The sequence below is a fragment of the Maylandia zebra genome, linkage group LG6 (genome assembly GCF_041146795.1).
Source record: "Maylandia zebra isolate NMK-2024a linkage group LG6, Mzebra_GT3a, whole genome shotgun sequence".
NCBI classification, from domain to species: domain Eukaryota; kingdom Metazoa; phylum Chordata; class Actinopteri; order Cichliformes; family Cichlidae; genus Maylandia; species Maylandia zebra.
Window position 1 is genome coordinate 20,145,490 of NC_135172.1, and position 22,252 is coordinate 20,167,741.

General features: G+C 40.2%; 1 protein-coding gene across 4 annotated transcripts in view; it reads left to right on the top strand.

The window, feature by feature from the left end:
- inpp4b (inositol polyphosphate-4-phosphatase type II B) overlaps positions 1-22,252 on the top strand; it is a 189,994-nt gene that overhangs the window by 37,319 nt on the left and 130,423 nt on the right. For 3 of the 4 annotated variants that reach the window (XM_076884829.1, XM_076884830.1, XM_076884831.1), the window contains one exon: positions 5,706-5,822. In XM_076884829.1, coding sequence (XP_076740944.1) covers positions 5,706-5,822 — 117 coding nt within the window. Of the gene's footprint in view, positions 1-300; positions 390-5,705; positions 5,823-22,252 lie in introns of those variants that run through there. The other variant, XM_076884832.1, reaches the window with a different exon arrangement.

The window sequence follows — 22,252 nt, forward strand, 5'->3', positions numbered from 1 at the left end:
GATAAAACAGCCTTTGATGTCAGGCTAGTCAAGCAAAGAACCCCTGCCTGGAACAAGTCCAAAAGTCTACTCTCTCTGTGTATATGTAATTATGAATGGTCAAGGAAACTCGACCCAGAGTACTTGCACTTCCCCCTCTGCCCAATCGCACACAAACACACACACACCCTCTTAATGGCCTAAATTGGTTATTCCACAGAGATTTGCAACCCAGACTGACAAAAAGACAAGAGAGGGCCAGCTGTCTCCCATAGCATATGTTGACCACTTGTATGACAGCCTGGCTCACTTCTTTGTGTAAATGGAGACAGCATTACCACTTTAGCTCATCTCAGCCCATCAGCAGCTCTAAGAAGATTCAGCTGTAGCCGAGGCTGCCAAGCATGCTGGTAAGTCTGAATGAGGCATATTCAGCGTGCCAGAGAGGGAGGTGTAACGGATTATGTCTGTGTACCTGCACATTCTCGAGTATAATGGTCAAGTCTGTCTTTTTGTCAGTGTATAGTACAGATAAGATCCCCATTTGCTCTGGGCTCAAAGCAGTGCATTGATTCCACTGCGTGTGTACCTACTGTGCTCAATCAGGCTGTGTGTTTAGAGCGTCGGTGTACACAAACCACACAGCTTCATGGCTGGGTGGCAAAATGGCACCAGGCGTCAAGACTAATATTACCGCGTCTAGAGACATGAAATCAGAAGCAATAGACTTGTTTTATTTCCCCTCTGTCAGCCCGGCGTAGATTTCTGAAGGATCAGCGGGGTTAGTGGTGTGGTGAGGAGGTGGTTTTTGTGCGTTCTGTCTGTGTGTATGTGTGTGAGCGTGCAGTTAAACACATAATTCTGTCCTTGTGTGTTAAGCGCACTGCTGTTTTTAGGGAGACTTCAGAGTCTGGCTCTCCGAGCTCCGAAAACCCTGGATTGTCTAAGGCTCTTCGGCTGATGTGTCAATCTCAGCAGAGCTACAGAAAAGCAGATGAAGCATTCATTCAATGTTGACTTTTTTTAAAAACTCATTCCGAAGAAATAACAAACTATCGTGTTTAGGTGATGGATGAAAACACCTGAACACACGCGGCAGAAGAATCTCAGCAGAGTATTTAACCACAACACCTGTGGTTTGATTACTTGGTTTGAGGGCCTTTGTTCATATCATACCCTTCATTCTCTGCTTCGTTTTCCTCTCTCTATACACTATAAACTGACATAATTAACTGCTTTTGAAATATTGCCTATTTAAAAAAATCTGTGGTATGTCAAAGTGCTGAAGTAACTCTTTTCATCTTCTAGCGGCCTTGCACCCACCAACCTCCTTGTAATAAGGTCTGTGCAATAAATCGCTGTTATAATTTATCCGCTTGCCAGGAAATCATATTTTGATGGTACGTGCTGTGATCAAAAAAAAAAAAAAAGCATAAACCTAATTTAATTTGTGAGCTATCCACTCCATAGCTGCCTCCTTTTGCGGCTTCCACTGATTTTGCTTCATTTGGATTATTCTCTTGAAGTCTTCCTCTGCACGCTGTGCCTGTCTCATATCAGTGATGCACACTGTATCTCATCCATAATGTTAAAATGCTCACCCTTCGACTGCAGTTTGATTTTGGGGGAGAGGACAGTTGAAGGGAAGCATATCTGGCAGCACAGGGTGGGTAGTTAGTAGGGGTGCAACGATACACAAAATTCATGGTTCGGTTCGATACTTTGGTGTCACGGTTCGATGTTTTTTTGATACAAAAAAATGTTCATGCCTTTTTAATTTGTCATTTATTAAAATAACTCAAAAGTACAGTTTTTAAATTTAATGTTGCTGAAACAACAAAATAATAAAAAATAAATAAATTTATCTGATCGAGAAATCAAATAAAAGCTATACTATACGCTTCTTCTGGGCTATATTCTCAGCAGCATATTAAACATATCAGGTCCCCATAAGGAGAATCATGTGCTAACGGCTGTCTAAATGACTCGGGTAAAGTTTGTAGCATGCGTGCTTGCTGTTTTTGTCTGCTTCCACTTGTCTTTGCACTAGGATGATGTCGGTATAAATGTGCAGTCATATTCGTTGTGTTCCCACTAGTGCTGTCAGCGCGTTAATCTCGTTGAAAGGACATTAACGCCATAACGCGGAAAATCTCCGTTAACAAGTTACCGCGGATCGCCCCGTGCGTGGGGCTGGACGGCATCAACACGTTAACAAGCTAACTGTGCTAACGCACTAGTTCCCACCAATTGAGCATTGCATGGCACATCCGACATACTGTTTTACTTTTGTCCATGAGGCGCTTACCATCAGGGTCATGCTTCACATGAAAACCAAAATAGTTCCAAACGCCAGATCTGGGGGGAGGTTCAATTTCGGGTAGCGTTGAGGCAGTTGCCATGTTGCAACGAGCTTAGCTCCTGTCTTGCTAGCTTGCGCTGCGCTCAGTGGATCTGCGCTCAACAGTGCAGCCTAGGCGGAGTAGACGAACGCAGATCCACTGAGCGCTCAACACAGACAGCATGGTCAGAAGAAAAGTTGATAAAATAAATTAAAAATTTTGTATTGTTCGATACAAATGCGTACCAAACCGAAAGCACTGTATCGAACGGTTCAATATCGATACGAGTATTGTTGCACCCCTAGTAGTTAGCTAAAAAGATTCTTCTAGTTTAGCCAAAAAGTCCTAGCCTTTTCAGTGCTCTGTGATGTCAAGGCGAAGCTGCGTCGACACTCTGACACAAGGAGAAAATTCAGTGTAAAAAATAAAGACAAGCACTGTTCACTTGTCACGCTCTTGATCTTGAAGCTCTGCCTTTAAGTTTGGACACTAGAGCTCTTGGACTGCTGTTTAGCATCTGGGTCGCTGAGCTGAGCCAGGCCCAGCTCTCATCATAAGTAATGATTCTAGACATGAAGGTTGGGTCATTCTGGCATGGAAGTTGCTGCAAAACTGCAAATGCGCAAGGGCAAGTAGTCAGACGTGATGGACGGGTCTTCTTTATAAAAATTGTGGAAGCACTGGAAATGGTGCAGAGCCCACAAAGAAAATGACCTTGAAGGAATAAGTGGCCAGCTTTTAATTAAGATGCTTTTTTGCTTCCATGCGTATAGTTGCAGATTTTTTTCATTGCACGATCTATAACCACTATAACTATGTAACAGCTGCACAAAACAGTTCAGTAGTGTGTAGTCTTATTTTTTATGCTGTGCTTTTTTTTTCAAACTTAAGGGTGTGTTCAGACATTCACGCATAGCTGCCAGTCTGTCTGTATCAGTCTCATTACCAGTCTCCAATCTGTCCCCACACGGTCCCAAAGGGCTGCGTTCGAGAGACGCCCATCAGAGCTGTGCGAGGGAACAGGAAACCCCCAGTGTAAACAGAATGCTTTGAATTGGTTCAAATAGACAACAGCAAGTAGTTAAACACTGCTTGAGACTTCTCAGGAAAGCCCCTCAGCTCCTGGAACAATACGCTTTATTCCTGGAGTTGGAGGGAATAAAATGTGTTGCTCTGTTTGTCAGCAGGAATACGAGGGGGGGCAAAAGTCAACTATAAATTTTGTGTGAAGATTTGAATCACTTCTTTAAAACAAAAAATGTAATATAGAGCACTGGCTTTACTAGAGGGCTGCGGTCTCTGAATGCCAATCAGGTTTTTAGTAGAATTTATTGCAGATTGCAATAAAAAAAAGTTATTTTATTTTTGCAAACATTTGATACGAACGGGATTTACTTTAAAGTAATTCATGAATGTTACAGAGATGCCTTAAAAGTTTTATCAGCCAGGTCTGACCAGAGGCATTATTGCTATAAATTATAAATGACTGTATAAATACATTTCACACACACAGGTTGAATATCATGCTAATATTGCTGCTGCCTCACTGCAAATGACATTCAGTACTTTTGACCCACTGACAAAGCAGCAAATCAGAGGAGGAGAGAAAAAGCGAGGTTACACAAATGTCACCTGATTCATGGTCTATGTTAAGTTGCTGATATAAAAAAAGAAAAATCAATAAAAATGTGGGTAACTGCAGATGCCACAGCTTATCCATCCGTCAGGTTTCAGACCCAGACGTAGGACTCACAGCACAGGAGGAGAAGAGAAAGCAAGCTTCTAACGAGGGACAATTATTCAAACGTATGAACTTGATGCAGAAATACAAAAAGACTTCTCACCAACTAAAGACATAAATAAAGAGACTGAAAAGCCTGGGGGAATATGAAATTACGTTATAAACAGTAAACAATAAACAAGAAAGCAGCTGAACATAAATCCCCACAAGCCAACAAAAGCTCTAAACGCTGGGTCTGAGACTCAGGAACCATGACACCGTTTTATTCCACTTTAAGGTCACAAAGGACCGGAGCCTATCCCAGCTGTCATAGGACGGAGGCAGGGCACACCCTAGACAGATCAGCAGTTTAATTTCATTTTATTTTCATGGCACAAATTCACAGCAGTAGGCATTTCATATTGTAAGGAAAGGACAAAGAAAAACAACGATTCAACCATTCCCTATCAGCCGTCACAGGCAAAAGTGAAGAGGAAGATACTAAGAGGAAGATACCTCCAGCTGAACCAGGCTCAGCGAGGGAGGGCGCCCACCCCCTGCTGCGACTGATAGGCGTGAAGGAAGGAGAAGAGAGCAAAGAGGAGCGAAGCAAGGCAGCTATAATATTACAATAAACCCGCAGCATTTTGGTGGGGCCAGCTACCCCCTGCCAGTAACATGTAGCTCAGAGTCCCAGAAATTTCCAGAAAGACAAAGAAAGAGCGGGGATGGACAAGGCAAGGATCGCTGAATCGATCACAAAATGTAGAGAATTAAACACTGAAAGCTCATCCTATTGATCGTCTTGCACACAAAACTTTTATAACAGTTTAAAATATGCCTAAAGGTCCCTTAAGGACAGTGTTTTTTGTATGTAACAATGATTTCCTTTGTTTTGATACATCACGGAAGCAAAGGCGTATCACCATGACGCTGTCAGAAAATACCACCAATTTCCCTTTTTCAAAAATGTTGTTGATAAATCATACCTTGCAGATCCCAGCACGTAGGCTCATCTTATTTCATGACACTGCTTGTCTGCTGCTTGGCTCGTTTCGTCGCGTCTTGTTTCTAGAAAGGTTTTGATGTAAAAGCAAATAGCACTCAGAACCCTTGTTAGCAGGTGTGGAAATGAAAGGAAAGTCTCAAACGAGCACAACAGAAGTTAAAGGTGGTGACTGGGTCCTGCGATTTGAGGGAGGTTGTGAGCAAATATTGGCTAATGCCATGCTGCCTTCTGGTGTTTGAAAGCCCAACACTGTCTGCTGTGTTTGCTTTAATCCTATTGCCTGCTTGCCACTGCACCAGCTTACCTGTCAACATTTGTTGCTCCTGATCTGCAGCCTCAGTTGGCAGACTGTATTTATGCCACACCTCCAGGTAGACCCACTAGGGAGAGCTCTATCTTCTGCTTTTGTGCCCAGGAGAGGTGAGAGGAATGGAGAGAAATGCCAGGAGGAGGAAGAGGGCAGACTGAGCTCAGCTGCTGGCTCATTTACCCAGCAAAAAAAAAAAAAAAGTCCTCTTCCTTTTTTCCCCCTCTTCAGCTTCCTGCTTTTTCACATCTGTGTTGCAGTGCAAATGTGGATATCGCACATGTGTGTACACACACGAGCGCAAACTATATCTCACCATAGTCCTGTGCTGTCCCTCTCTCTTGCCAGGCGAACAAAGACCCACTGTTTCTGACGGGGGTGACCTTCCCTTCAGAGTATCCTGCTAGCCCAGAGACGCTAGTCAAGCTAAGCGTGTATGATGCAAAGGACAAGACCCAGGAATCAGTGAGTAAACACTTTTTGCTCTGCATGTGTGTGCGTCGCATATGTGCATGCTAAAAATCCAGTGGGTGAGAAACGGGGAGCTGTAACGATGACAGCCTGCTCACAACTGGCTTTGAACACATCTCTCGAGTGGAGGTTTTGCTGTACCGAGCTTTAAACTATACAGGGGGATGATCATTAAAAGAAATCCGGTTTCAGAATCTCATTATGTTTAAATTTATCCTGCTTATTCGGAGGTGCAAAGAGTTGCGTGCTGATTTACAGGACTGAATCACGGCTGTATCGTTCCAATCAGTCTCAGACCAAAACTTTTTTCCTCGAGTTTTGAAGGAAAAGGTTGTGAAGCCTTCAGTGAGCATCCGTGCATGGCACTGATCCCGTGGGAAAACCAATCGGCACATCAGTGGGAATGGAAAAGAGAGCCAGACATAGAATCCTGAATGGGCCGGGCCCTCTGATTTAGACGTTTAAAACAGACTTTATAACAGGCTTTTCAGTGTGCGCCGACGTTTGATCTCAATCAGCCACCCCACTCAACCCTGCGTGCCAAGATCTTAATTTGGCATAACTTACTATGAAACATTCATGAGCTTTTTTTTTGATGAGTTAGGACTTCAGTATAGCAGTGGTTAGTGGTTAGTATTTGCAAATGTATTACATTAAGGCCTCTGATTTTGTGTTGGCACAAGGCCAGCAGTAGCGCAAATGCAGTCCCAGTGTGTCTGCGCACCGGAGCTGTGTTTGCTCTGGTGCGCAGACACACTGGGCCCACTTTTTTTCTACACTTACTGTGTGGATGCACGCAGCCTGTAGCTAACTTGAAATGACCTATTTTAACGATCTGCTACTTGACTTGGCGTGAAAAAACAAATGTGTTTTTCCACCTGTGGCTTCCACTTCCTGTTGCCAAACCCTTGGAACCAACAACCGAGACAAAATTATAGATAAACAAAATCTCTAATAGCTCTACTTTTGTGTTACTAAAGCTCTGTGTCATCACGAGCAATGTAGGCTGGAAAAACCATGTAAACCCTTGAGTTTAGTACCGTCAGGAACAATGACCTCTTCTTAACTTATTCACAACTCAAAGCACTTAACACTAAAAATACCTTTGCTCACTCATACACACACTCGAACAGAACGTTTTTAATCTGTCAGACTCACTCTCACACACTGATGAATGCATCTGTTTAGTATTTTGCCTAAGGACATATTGACTAACAGACTAGAGGAGCTGGAGGTTGAACCACCAACCGTCCAATTAGTGGGTGACCCCACTCTTCCTCCAGAGCCACAGCTGCCCCATGTGAAACTGGACGTTGAGGAGGAATTTTGATTGTTCTTGATCTCATGAAATAATCTCAACTGATTAACATTTCTGTTATTTTTTTGTGATCGAACAGTCTTCTTCAGATCATGCCAAAGCATCTCAGTCAGCTTGAGGTCAGGACTCTGACGCGGTCTGTTCCAAAACAAGTTATTGTTTGTTTCACTCGTTTTAGTATTGATTTATTTGTAAGCTTTGGGTCATTGTAAAACCCGACCTCTCAGGTCATGAAGTGCTGTCCTGGCATTCTCCTGCAAAAGTTGAATTAATTTTTCCCTCAATGGTTGTAACGTGGGATTTAAGATCCTGCGTTGCTGTTGGTTTGCGTAGGAGTCCGGTTACACAGAGAGAGGGATTATGGGAATTCAACCTATGCAGAGGCTATGCAAATGCGCTTGCATGCAGTCCTCCAAAAAAACCAACAGTACAGCCCTGTGGCGCCAACACTATGAGTAATGTGTGAATGCTGATTGGACAGAAAGCTGGCTTGTTTAAGAAAAGCAGTGACAGTTAACCACAAAATACTTCAATGGATAGTTCTCACTTCAATAAGCTCTAACTCCCCCACGACCCTTAACTGGAACAGTCAGGAAAACAGGTGCGGGGTTTAACCGCACTTTGTCCATCCATTTATTTTCTTATCCGATGAAGGGTGCAGAGGAGCTGGAGCCTATCCCAGGTGTCCTAGTCAACATTGGACAGGTCACCAGTCTATTGCAGATCTAGGGGTTTTCCCTTTTTTTTCTATATGTTCTACGATACAGAGGCGAGAATATTGACAGGGGAACAAGAGTAGCTGTCATGCTGGCATTCAGAATAGCCCCAAATCAATACGTCCCTCCTTGCAAAAACCAAAAAATATATAGAAAGCCTATCTGATATTAATAAATGAATAATTACTCCTCTGTTCAGAGAATAGGGAAAGGGTTTTTTTAGGTAACACATTTTTGGAGCAAAAACCTCTACAATCATATAATATCATATCCTGTTTTACCTAAGGCATAAAAACATAACAGTTAAAAACATAACAATGATTTAATGATTTATTGGCAAGAACATTTTGCAACTTCTAGGATTTAATGCAAAAGCATGTATGACCATTACAACCGTTAAACACTGTCCTCACTGCCAAACAATCCTCAAAAGAATGGAAAAAAAAAAGGCTTATTGCAAACTAGTATGTGGATTCAAAGCATTGGTTAGAAACCTTGCGCGTGGGACTTGCACGTTTCCCACACTCACTGAAATGGTAGATCAGGTACTTTTATGAAGTTATGTCCCCCATAATCCCTCTTATGCTGTATTTTAATCTCAGTTAACTCTCATTTAGGTTAGCCTAAATTAGCTCACAATAGCTCTTTATAACTTCTCTAGAAATTAACTTATGATTTGTTTAATTTTGTTTAAGTACATTGCAGGTGCAGATTTCTTGTCTGCGTCAAGGCACACTCCGACCTCTGTTCCCTTTTGGCGCTATATATGATCACTCCTACGCTGTTTTATCATTTCACTGCTTCAGGATTACTCCACGGTTCTTCAAAAAGCAACACTCTGCAGGAACTTGAGCATCTGTTGGGGGAAACACAGACAGTTCTTGTGATGTTGTCAAGATCCCGTGTCACCGCTGCCACTTGAAAACACACACACAGACATGAGATGTGCAGTTTAACAGTTTAAAGTTCCTATAAAAGCACAATTTTGCTTGATTCGATGGGTCTGAAATCAATTGTAACAGGTCAAAGTTAACCTAGGACAGCTTCAGTGTGCAGATGAAATTGTAGCATATGGACAACAGTATAAAAAGTTTGCATATTTTAATTTTTGTGTGTTCTGCATCATTAAATTTCAGGTTAAAAGACCCGTATATGAAGGTTAAAGCATGCTCTGCTGCATCTTACTGTCTCTTGCCCCGTGATATAAAATAATCAAAGAGTTTTAAACAGTTTAAACTGAAGGTTTAACTTTAACCTAAATGTGTCAAACCATTTACTTGGATTTCTGTGTAATGGCATTAGCTAGTGGATCTGGCAGCAGGGCCATTTGCCTGTTGCAGAAACTTCCTGTGGGTAGTTTTTATGCTTGTGTTACCGTTGGGAGTTTTAAGAAATATCTTAAAAGATGAACATTGTAATGACTACTATATTAAGATACATTACTGATGTTGGTAAAATATTTACTGCCTTTATATATTATTTTAAGAAAGCCTTGGAGAAAAAAGATATTGTTCATGGTAGGTGTCAGTCAAAAGTTCTTTGATGCACAAGCTGTGGACAAAATATTTGATTTTATTAAGTGCTTCAGTATTTAGGGATTTTTAGCGTCTGTCTTCTGGTCTGTCCTTCACTCTGTCTCTGTGAGTGATATTTCTCAATAGCTCCTGTCAGACTGTCAAAAGTATCACTGATAAAGCACACGACATTTCACTCAAGCTTTGCTTTTAGAGCTTTATGCTTAAAAACAGCGTTATAGACAGATCCTATTTAGCATATTTTTATATGCTTCACTCAACTCATTCCACTAAATAAACACACACACACACACACACAGCAGAGCCCTTATACCTTACGCAGACTGCTTTAAAAAAAAAATGTGACCATTAAAACAATGCCTTGCATAGTGCCCCTGCAATAGATCTGCCTTTTCTTTTTTTTCCTTGTACCAAAGCTCTTGCGCTTACATTTCCTCGGCTCGGCTGGGCACAGCGCGCTTGTCTGGGTCTCATTAGAGAGGCTTTCGTTGACACAGGCGTGACCCTGAACATGAGCTGGCACAATGCGTCAGCCCCTAGTTGCTTAAGTGGCAGATCGAGAATCACTCAGTCAAGGCTCGGTCATTTAATGTTGCTTTTTTTTTTTTTGCCCCTTTGCGAGAGCGAGCACTGGGGCAATTTGCTGTGTTTGTGTGTGTTTTACAAATCGGCTGTCAAAAGTTTTACATATCACTTTCAGCTTTGATAGCAGATGTTGTGCCACCAGCTGATTCACTGCAGTGGAACACAACCCCCCCCCCCCCCAAAAAAAACAAAAACAGAATAGATGCAGCAGAAATGTAGCACATCTGCAGTTTTGTGTTATATGGCATGTCACCTATTACCGTACCCACCATAAGAGTTTTGAAGTGGAAATAAAGGAGGGTGGAAATGGTGAAGATGGGGGAAGGAAACTGATGGAGCGAGGTTTATAGATGACTGCTTTAACATTCGTAGAAGACCTAAGAATTTCATAGTAGGATGGTTTTACCTGCACCTTGGGCTTCTCATTTAGATATTGTAAGATGACACTGGCTTCGTGGTCATGAATATTTGAGAATGCACACAGGGATGAGAAAATGATAAGTGAGGGAGTGGAGGTGTGAGATGGAGTAAAAGCGGATCTGATATCACCCAGGCGTAAATGATCCCACCCTTGAGCCTAGTTGTCAAAGAATGACAGGCAAGCCTTTCTTTGTCACTGACGTCTTGAGTGCAACTTCGCTTTGAATGGCTCCCAGGTGGAATAAATTCTCCCTTTCATCTTACATTCTCATCACTGAATGAAGAAATATGCTTTGTGATTGGAAAAAAAAAAGTTGTGCTTTACAAGGAGAACTCCACTGAAAGTGATTTTATTATTTGCTCAGCTAAATATTAAACATATTATGAATAGTACAACCGTGTTGTTTCTTTTCTTTTATGTTGTTTAAATGAGAGATAAGAAAAAAACACCACTGCTGTCATGGTACAAGGCACAAAATGATAATTGCATTCTGAATACAGAGCAGCAGAGTATTTATTTTCTTCCTGCTTAGTTTCAAGCATATTTACAGTAGTGTGCAAAGGTCTTGATTCACCACTTATTCCTTTATATTTTGCTTCCAAGGAGTGAGATTTTCTGGCTTCAGGTTTTTGATCCCAAAGTGCAGAACAACATCGTTTTTTAAAAAAGTATGAAAGCAAAAGCTTTATTCCAGCCACCATGACTCAGATAAACAAAGGATAGTTTTGCTATCCTACATAATGCTGTGTGAATTCGCTATGATTATTCACTTACCAGTATTTTGTATTATGCTTCTCTCTGTATTGAACCGGTCCGTGTAGGATGGATTAGTCAATGCTGCGGATGCAAATAAAATAACCTGAGCCCGAATCTTTCTTGTAATTCTTTTAAAGGGATCTTGAGCAATAGTTCTCCAGGGATTTTGAAGGTACAGTCCTTATCCCTGACCATTTTCATTTAAGCATAAAAAAGTACACTCACTCAACAGATGAACCAGTGTTTTGTCTACACATAATGGACAAATAGCAAAGAACCAGTTTAACTCATTTTGATCTTTGAGTTGAATCAAAATATAAAAAAACATCCCAAAGATAACACATTTTGAGGTGTAAAATGGTATTCCGTACTCCGTGGTATAACACTGACAACAGGTGTTATGAAGTGATGGATCCAAATTTGAAACCAATGTTTGGTTCAAATTAATCTCAGTATGTGTCTGGAGACATCTGTAAAACACAGTGGAGGCTCTGTCATGTTTGAGGCTTTTCAGCCAAAGGTGTTGGGTTTCTTGTCAGAATTGATGGAATTAAAAAGCATCTGATTGGCAACAGCTTCATTTTTAAGCAATGATCCCAAAGGTACTGCAAATAAAAATACACTACAATGTGTTAAAAGCACACATGGATAGAATGACACTCGTACATGGATTGACCTCCCCAGAGCCCAGACCTCAACATTATTGAAGCGGTGTGAGATCACCTTAGTAAAAAACAGATCAAAAGGCAGCCCACACCCAAAGAAGAGCTTTGAATGATCTACAAGAGGCCAGCTGAGCTGTTCCTGGAGACTGCTTAGAGAAATTAGCAGAAAAGTTGCCCGTTCAGGCTGTGTTAAAGAGCAAAGGTGTTGTTTTTGCCTTAAATGTTGTATTTTGTATGACCTGTTTTCATAGAAAAATAAAGATAAACACATGAGGAGTGATTAAAGACTTTTGCACGATACTATATATGCAGGTTTCACTGGTGATGGAGATTGAAATGAAAGATGTGGTCAGATGAAGAGTTTTGGGCTCTTGGGTTAAAGCTCAGTACCATTTTCAAAGTTCAATAAAAACCTGAGCAAGGCTCATCTGAGAGAAGCAGGATGAAGAAAGTTCAAAGAATATGAATGAAGTAAATGAGATTATTTGTGTGTATTGGGTGCATCGCATTTGTGCTCACTTACCTCGGCGAAGAGGCTCAAAGACAGACTGCTAATGACAAACCTGTGTTTGCTGTCAGTGCAAACCTATTACCAAGTGTTCTTGTGCTATAAAAGGATAGGACAGCTGCGTCTGGAAGAGCTCTTCTGTCTAATCACAGCCTCATTTATCCTGCCTTTGCTCACTGCAGTCTGGAATGGATGTGTAATGCATGTTTTCAGTTTGCATTCCTGTAACTGACCATGGTGAGGAATTTTGATCGGTTTTTGTGATATGAACCATGGTGCGACAAACAAAGGCTTCATTTGAGTAAAACAGGAAATGGAGCATGCCTGGTCATTTCCATAAAGCAGCCATAAAATGTATTCAATCCAATAAAACACAAGGAGAGGGCTTTTTTTTTTACTGTGCTGCTATAATTCCCATTTCTTTCTCTGGCCGCCAGAAAGAGCCAGATGAACACTCACATGCACACTCACACCATATGCACTTAAAGTATAGAGCAAGATGTTTGATTTGGAGGCCAATGGAGAAAGAACCAATCACAGCTTTATCTCAGACTGCGGGTCCGTTTACCACACACACACACACACACACACACACACACACACACACACACACACACACACACACACACACACTCTTACTAAGGAAATTGGATAGAGGTTATATGAGAGGAGTCCCAAAGTCCCAGTGATTTCCCAACATTTCCCTGAGGGGGGAAACACCTTCAAAATGTTTTGTGAAATGTGTTGTTGCTGAAATCAAATTAGAGGACTCTCGGTTCACGTTCTGCACAATTTAAAAATGACAGAGTTCAAACCCTTAAACACGTCTTTTTTTCATACTAGAAGTTGCTAGTACTCTTGTGATTATACTAGATAGCTATCTCAATTCAAGAATAAAAATCATACTGCCTTAAACCTTTTCATATAGGGTTTTTATATATATATAGAGAGAGAGACTACACTATGACCACTGACAGATGAAGGCAATAACACTGATGATCTCTTCATCATGGCGTCTGTTAGTGGGATATATTAGGGAGCAAGTGAACATTTTGTCCTCAGAGTTGTTGTGCTAGAAGAGAACCCACAAAAGCTGTAGTTTTGTGGGGTGTTCCCAGTCTGCAGTGGTCAGTGTCTGTCAAAAGTGGTCCAAGGAAGGAAGAGTGGTGAACCAGCGACAGGGTCACGGGGGGCCAGGCTCATTGATGGGGAACCAAGGCAGATCCATGTTGATCCAACAAACGAGTTACTGTAGCTTTGATTGCAGAAAAAAAGTTAAAGCTGGGTCTGATGATATCAGAATACACGTTGCATCACAGTTTGTTGCATATGGAGCTGCATACAGACCAGTGAGTGTGCACATGTTGACACCACCAAAGCACCAACGCTCAGCATCAGAACTGGACCATGGAGGGAAGAAAGTGGCCTCCACAGTGCATCCATTGACTGCAAAGGATTTTCATCCAGTTATGAAAAAATGCTTATATTTAAAATTATCCTTGTTTGTCTAAATAATTAGTCCCCCATTTTCAGAGGTGTAAATTCCTAAACAGCTAATACAATTTTTTTTGTAAAGATGGAAGTCTGTTTTTGTCCCTAATCCAAGAGAGCAGACTCTGCTTAACTATACAAAGTAAGGAGTTATAGTGTATCTGCCAGCATTTGGAGGTGATACCACTTATTTTTATTTCTTAAACCATAACTGCAGCAGCTGGCATCAAAAGTTATAAAGTGTTTATTATTGTTTTATTGCAGTCACATGAAAAAATTTGTGACTTTGTTGCCATTTTTGTTGAGTTTGTTATATTTTGAACAGGCAAACATTTGATCCTCTTTGTGCCTATAGACGTACAGGAATATATATAAATTATGTAGCTATAAAAGGTACAGGTCACAGCGTTTTCTAAGTTTTTTCTGAGAACTTTACCTATTGGCGTGATGACCACACACGGTACACTAGTTATTTCATGGTCGATATGACTTTGCAAGATTGATATTCCTCATTTCAAGTTGTTAAGCTGGGTTGAATTATCCGCTAAACATAAAACTCTGTTATTTGCGCTGAGCAGACATATTTCCACTGTGTGTTTTCCCAGCTCTCCACAGTTTTCAGACAAGCCCTTGTGGGATACTGCTAAGCCTGAAATAAATGTTTTTGAGTCTTTGGTAAACTCTAAGGATACCAAATTTGACAAAAGAAAATGCCATTACAAATGTGTGTTTTCATTGACTCCATGCCATATTGTTTTTCAGTGTAGTGATCCTTGCAGATTGTGTTATTCTCCTGTATACCTGATTTGAGGAATGTTTGACTGGCAGATATTAACCACATCTCAGGAGGCAGTTTGAACAGCTACTGTTCCATGGTGAATTGTCACTCCAATTATGAACTGCTGAAGTATGGAGAATCCCAGCCACAGTTAATCCTGCCCTGTCAATAATCATGATGTGTAAAAGACGGCGACTTGACATATTTTTGGCACCACCACTTGCTTTAGCTGGATGAGTGTCAATGTGGTGGGAATTTTCTGTAAGTGCAAGTGTTTACTGCCAGAAGGGGGGGATGGGGTGGAAGTAGACAGGGAAACTGCAGAAAGAGTGAGAGAGCTAGAGGGGACTCACACGCGTGTGCACACACACATGCTTTTACAAGAACCAATCTCAGAGATATCCAAGAAAGGTCTTGGTAGTGATTGGGTGGACAGCTCAGCAGTGATAACCTACGAGAGTAACAGTCCTCAGATAAGGACTGTCTCTTGTCTGATGGCCACTTTGCTTCCCTCACCATCATTGTGGCAATGTCACACAATGTCACAAGTGCAGAAAAGTACTGCTGTTCAAGTCTGCCATACTAAAATTAGTTAAACTACAGAGCTCTTGCTTTCTTCCTGACTTGTTTGCTGGGAGTCTTGCTGTGCACAAAACGTGAAGCTACTGCCCGACTCTTTTTTATGAAGACGCTACCAAATTTCATCACGAGGTCTAAGTTCTGTAATGAATGAATGTCATGCAAATGTCTAATTAGTGCTGTGCTAGTGCAGAATATTAAAATGTCACAGCTATAATAAAACAACTGTTTTGCCTCCCTTATTAAATTAAATTAGGTATGTTCCCTTTTTTTCTGCAGAAAAGTGGAAAAGAAAATTTCACAGAACTGTGTGCAGTTCTCTGAAAAACTAAATTCACACCATGTTTCATTAGCTTTTATCAGCAATAACTGCAGTATGTTTTCTGTATGACTTTATCGGTCTTTATCGTGAAGGAATCAGTTCATTGAGGTTTGTGGGCATTAGCTTATGCAAGTCTTGTGGCCTAAGTCATCACCCCTCCACCACCGTACTTCACACATGAGGTGCTAAATAGTCCAGACTAGTGGTCTTTATGCAAATAAAATAAAAATTTTACATATGAGAATTTTAAAATGAAATCCTAAAATCTATTATTAGCCAATGTAAAGAATATAAAATGCCAGAAATGTGAGCTTGCTTACTAAAATGCTAGCACTCTGGCTTTTTTTTTTTTTTTTTTTTTTTTTTGCTTAGAGGCATTGCAAAGAAATTATCTAACATGGTCTTTTGTGTCCAAAGGACATTGCTCTAGAAATCTCAGATACAATTTTACAAATCTAGCCTTTGCTGTCATGTTCTTTACAGAAAAAAGAGACTTTCTTTTGGCAACTCTTCCAAATAATCCATACTGTCATGGAGATTTAATATGCCTTAATATGCCTGTAGAGTCTTACATTTAGCTTTTTAGTTTTGTGCAATTTCTCTGAGCATTGCACAGTCTGACCTTGGGGTGTATATGCTGGGCCGTCCACTCTTGGGAAGATTGTGGTTTTATATTAACATTCACCTGAATGCTTCAGAGCAGCAAACTGCTCAAACCTCTGCTTTTATAGATGTGCTCATGCTTATTGATGATCAATCAATCAAGTTTGTTTGATTAGCAGCAACTGGCTGCTACTTACTAATTCCTATGGTAGCAGCACAGGACTGTATAGAGTCCCATGAAAACTTTCTTTTCTCACATGATTCGTTTTTCTGTAAGATTATCTCACTGACTTTGTATTTTTAGAGTAATATTATTATACTAGCAATGATATTATTTCTTGTAATTAGGGCTGCCACAAACGATTATTTTGATAGTCGACTAGTCACCTATTATTTTTGCGATTAGTCAACTAATCAGATCATGCATCCATTGGACGTAAAACGTACAGCTTATTGCACCAGCATGCATCTGCTCTTATATAACTATCATTAGCTTACAGCTTTAAGTGGTTCAAGTATGTGCTAACTAAAAATCACGACAAGATGATAGTTTATTAAATTTTAATGAAATTTGACGATTGTTTGGTGGCGTTTAATAAACTCAGCCGTCTGCTCCTTGCTATCTAAAATATAACGGGACACCGGAGTATATTCTCGAGCGTCTCACACTTCTGATAATCAGTTGTCTGCTTGAAGTTTATTCAGCTGTGTAAAAACTATAACTTTAATCTCAGCCAAACCGATTTACTCAGGAACAAATAAGACAATAAAAAAAAAAAGCCAAACAATATAATTTTTAAGTTATCTAAGTGACTCATATATCATGTTTAACCTGAGTAGCGAAAAATGGCAGTGGGTTTGAAAACGATTTGCCCGGAGTCCGGGGTTCTCACCGGCTCTAGTGAGCCTTGAACCCCGGCTCACAATCGAGATGGTGGGCAACAGACGTCTCCGAAAACGTCGGAGCGCTTTTGAAAATATGTGGTGTCTTGATAAACTGAGCAGATATTTGAGGTTTATACTAGAGATGGACCAATCCGATATTACGTATCGGTATCGGTCCGATACTGACCTAAATTACTGGATCGGATATCGGAGAAAAATAAAAAATGTAATCCGATCCATTAAATATCACGAAAGCACCTCACAAAACTTGCAACACGCCGTAACTCACCTCAGAACGTTAGCACGTCGGAGCAGTATGCATCACGTGATAGAGCGGCTGTGGCATGCGGGACCTATCGGTGGTCTGGATAGCATGTGGAGCTTCGCTAGCAACCCGGCATTTCATCTCCGACAAAGTTATCCTGAGAGAAGTAAAGCAAGTGTGTAAGTCCATCTCTGAATGTTTGTAAAGCATTCCTGCGTTAAGCTTAACAAGCGACTGCCTCTTCTTGCTGCTATTTCAATCATGAAACTGCTTAACGATCAGCTGATCGGCTTTTCTGTCGCGAGTCCGTGTCTCTAGTTTGTTTTTGGCCCACTTTGCACCAGAAAGAGGAAACCAGCGGCTGAACAACAGCAGCACGTTTAAGCTTGATCAGCTGTTGTTAGAATGTATTTAATATTACTTTCTACTCGAGGATCTTTTTCTACGTAGCTGACGCTGGTAACTGTGCAGGGGCGCATCTAGCAAAGTTTAGCCAGGGGGGCCGATAGGGCATTAACAGGGAAAAGGGTGCACAAAGACATACTTTTCTTTCTTATTCTCATTTAAAATGTCTAGCTTTTAATAAATAATTATCTGACACCCAAAGTTTTAATTTGATGTAAAATGAATAGAAGTCAATTACTGTATATAGTGACTATTAAGTCTAATATATATACCCTAGTAAGCTATAGTACTTTTTCCTTTGGGAAGGTACCATCTGTGCAGTCTGCAATTTTGTTGAAGAAAGATGTTGAATCTATTTAATATTTCTTGAAAAATAATTGATTTCCGTGCATTTTTTTTCACACTGCATCAAATTAAGGTTGATTACGTCGATTAAGCATCATGAGGTGGAGCGTGAGGGGTGGTTCCCTATTTTTTATTTATTTATTTTTGTTGTTGCTGGGAGTTGGAACCCTATTAGTTAGGTTGCTTAATATTTATGCTAAGTACTCTTTAAAATACCAGAATAGGGAGGATGGTGTAGGTTTAAGTTTATTAGATTGATCAGTATTGCTGAACTATGAAATTTTTTTTTTGCATACAGGTATAACAGAATAGCTTTAGTGTAGTTGTTGTTTTAAACTTGAGTATGAACTTATACAAAATGCAGCAAGATATTTAAAAAACAGTTTTGTTGATTAAAAAACACTATATCGGATTCATAGCGGTATCGGCAGATATCCAAATTTATGATATCGGTATCGGTATCGGACATAAAAAAGTGGTATCGTGCCATCTCTAGTTTATACAGCTACATTCTCGCCTGAAAATATGTTAAACGTTTATTTTGTGACCCAGAAAGAATAATAAGAGTAATATTAAAACTAACTAGCTGCCGCCATTGTTGGAAACTGAGCTGGGCTGCGCTATGAATTCTGGGACACAGCTTCTTCTTCTTCGGGGTTTAACGGCAGCGGGCATCCTTGTACATGCAGTGCTGCCATCTTCTGTTTCAGTCCGTTATTACACTCTTAAATCCTACTACTTATTCCTGCGTCTTTTGGGATCTTACAAAGCTTCAGATGACGCGTCGACTATTAAATCAGTCGTCGCCGATTTTGATAGTCGACGTAATCGTGACTAGTTGACTAATCGTGGCAGCCCTACTTGTAATCCTGATGTTTGAATTCTTACTTTTACAAGATGGATGTATTTACTTTTCATTTTACCGTTGTTTATTGACCGTATCACTAAAGGCAATTCTGTGCTTTTAATTTTCCATTTTCTAACCTGAAGCCTGCAAAGTACAAACATGATAAATTGATTGTATTTATATAATATCCTAGTTTTTTTTAGAAAGTACCTAAAAAAAACTGACAGCTGAGACCAGTTTAGGATCATTACCTGTAGTTATTTACATTTTTGAAGATTTTAGACTTTGGGTTTGTTGTACTTGATGTGATTTTAATAGACTGACTTTACATGTGCTGGTGCTTTTAATCAGACTTTTATCTGAATTTTGAAAATTACATGTTATGTCTGTAGTTTACCTGATTAATTTGCTTTATATGATTTAATACATTTAATATAACAAGGTATCGTCTGCATAGCAGTGTTTTCTAATGTTATTATCCCACTCACCACTAAGTTTCAGTTGGCATTAAGAGAGTTTTGCAAGAGCACCACAGTGATGAAAACAAGAGCAGGAGGAAATGCTGCTCTTTAAATCTCTTGCAGATTTATGCTCCCAGGCTCAAAGAACAGACCTTCCTTGGAATTGTCTGCAGGTGTAGTGTGATTAGCATGCCAGCAGAGGAGCTGCAGCAGCTTCGGTGCATTATCTCTGCCTACCTATGAGGTATAATAGTAAAGCATACATATCATAATTCGCAGTCACTACAGTTATACAAGTAAAAAGCACTAAAACACACTTGAAGAAGACAAATATGCTCAAGGACACAATTGCAGGTGTTTAGCATGGCCTAAGCATGAGTCATATGGCTTTCTATCCAGGCAGCGTTAATGCCTGGATAGAAAGCTCTATTGATAAAAATAGGAGCATGTCTATCTTCAGATGACTGAAAAATAAAAAGCTGAAATTCCATCTAAGTAGACCTGGTGAAGCAATATCTCTACATTAGGTAACTTGTGTCATGTTCTGTTGAGTGTAGAAGGGGCTTTACAGTAATCATACAAACGAAGTGAGTCAAAGATAGCTTCAGGTTAAACTTGTTAATTAAATTGTGCATAAAAGTAAATTCTGTCTAGTCTTCAGTAGCCCAGATTGAATGTATATTTGAAATTGGCAGATTTCTATCAAATAAGAGGAAAAAGCACGAGGACACCGTCACATTGGTCCAAATTTAACTGATTTTAGTTAGAAGACTAAAACCACTGCCAACTCAGTATTAGGTGGTATAATTAATGTTGATTAGACAGTAATTGGAAAAGCTACAAAAGGCAAATGACTCTACATTAGGGATTCAGCTGACGTCCTTTTTACATTGCTTTTGTAGCAAATGTATATCTTATCCTAGATTGGCTGTAAGTCTGATGTAAATAACAGTTTTTGATATGTTTTTTGTGCTTTTATGATAGCCAGGGATGATAGGAGAAGCATATCTACAAATCCCCCCTGACATCCCCCAAAGCTCTGATTGGGGTTTGCATCTTAGTGTCTTTGTCCACTGGGATTATCAGCCTTGGTAGACAGGGAAGTTAACCTTACCTACACACCAACTAGAAAAAAAAAAGATCAGAAGATCGTACATGGCTCGTGGCCGTGTATGAGATAGTCTCAGCTTTTAGCATAGATCTCTGATGTGTAGTAACACCCTCTCTTTTGCCAGGGAAGGCAATGTGATATACAGATGTTTCACTTTAGTCTTATATTCTGCCCATTCCAACTGGTCATGAATTATGCTCATTTATGTATGTTTAATTTCACATACTACCCAGAAAGGCTAGAAAGAGTGCTTTTAATAAATGGCACATTTATACTTCTGTGGAATTTCAGTTGCCTCTCAACCCTGGGAAGTACTGTTTTTAATCCGCCCGACACCCATCAGGCATCACTGTGTCTTCCTCTTTCATAAATTCTCCTTTATTTCACTGACTTTAAGTTAAAGTTTCGGTGCACTGACAGCCTGACTTATTATACACTTGATTGCTGATCTTTTGATTTAGTTTTCAGCACTGTTCCAATTACTTCCATCAGTTCTCTACTTTTCATACTCCGTTACAAGCAAAAAGGAAATAAAAAGAAGAAGAGAGAAACCAGACTTCCCTTATACTATGTGACAATCAGTAAAGCTTTTACATTGAAATTACTCAGAAATTGAAATGCTTTAGGATTAAGTAATTAAGCTGAATTAGAGTAAATGGGAGGATCTTTGCTTAGGCTGCTGCCCCCGCGACCCGGCCCCGGACAAAGCGGATGAAGATGGATGGATGGATGGATGGATGGATGGATGGATGGATGGATGGATGGGAGGATCTGTTTAAAGCGAGTAAAATAAGTATTGAACACATCACCAATTTTAAAGTAAATATATTTCTAAAGGTTCTGTTGATACGGAATTCTCACCAGATGTCATTAACAACCCATCCAATCCACACATGCAAAGAAATCAAACTATAAATGTCCATAAATTATGTGAAATAACACGGGGAAAAAGTATTGCACATTTTTACTAAGTAAGCCTTTGTTGGTGATGATGGCTAAAAGACGCCTCCTGTTTAAATAAACTACATACTTATTGTTTTCTTTGAAACAATTGTACCTACTGACTCCAGGCCTTTTTGTAGCTCCCCACAGAAGTGGTCCTTGGCTCTTGGTCAACTCCTGTGACAAGTCTTTTCATTCCTCTGTCTAAAATCTTCCATGGAGTATCAGGTTATGGTCACTTTATGGTGAAATTGTATTCTTTCCAAATCCAGATTATTGCCCCAACAGTGCTCATAGGAAGTTTCAGTAGTTTAGAAATTCTTCTGCAACCAATGACATCAGAATGTTTTACAACAATAAGGTTGTAAAGGTCTTTGGTGGTGTCCAAATTCATGGGCTTCATCCTCCTCAGGACCCGGCCTTCGCGGTCTACTTGGGCCAGGTCCTCAGAAGGTCGGGTAGGCCGGAAGTAAACAGCTGCGAAATTGGAGCGTCTAGCCTTCTGATTAGCGTCACCGCTGTCTCGGTGGAGTTTAATAAACTCGGCCGTCTGCTCCTTGCTATCTAAAATATAACAGGACACTGGCGTAAATTCTCAACCATCTCACACATCTCTTTAATCAGTTTTCTGTTTGACGTTTATTCAGCTGTGTGAAAACGAAGGAAGAACCCACCCAGGGGATTATTAAAGTTTTATTTTATCTAATCTAATCTAATAACTTTAATCTCAGCCAAAGTGATTTACACACGAACAAATGAAACACTGAAAAAAGACAAACAATAACATTTTTAGGTTATCTAAGTGATTTATATATTACGTTCAACCTGAGTAGCGAAAGTCCGCGGTGATCTGAAAATGATGTGCCGGGAGTTGTGCCGTTCTCGG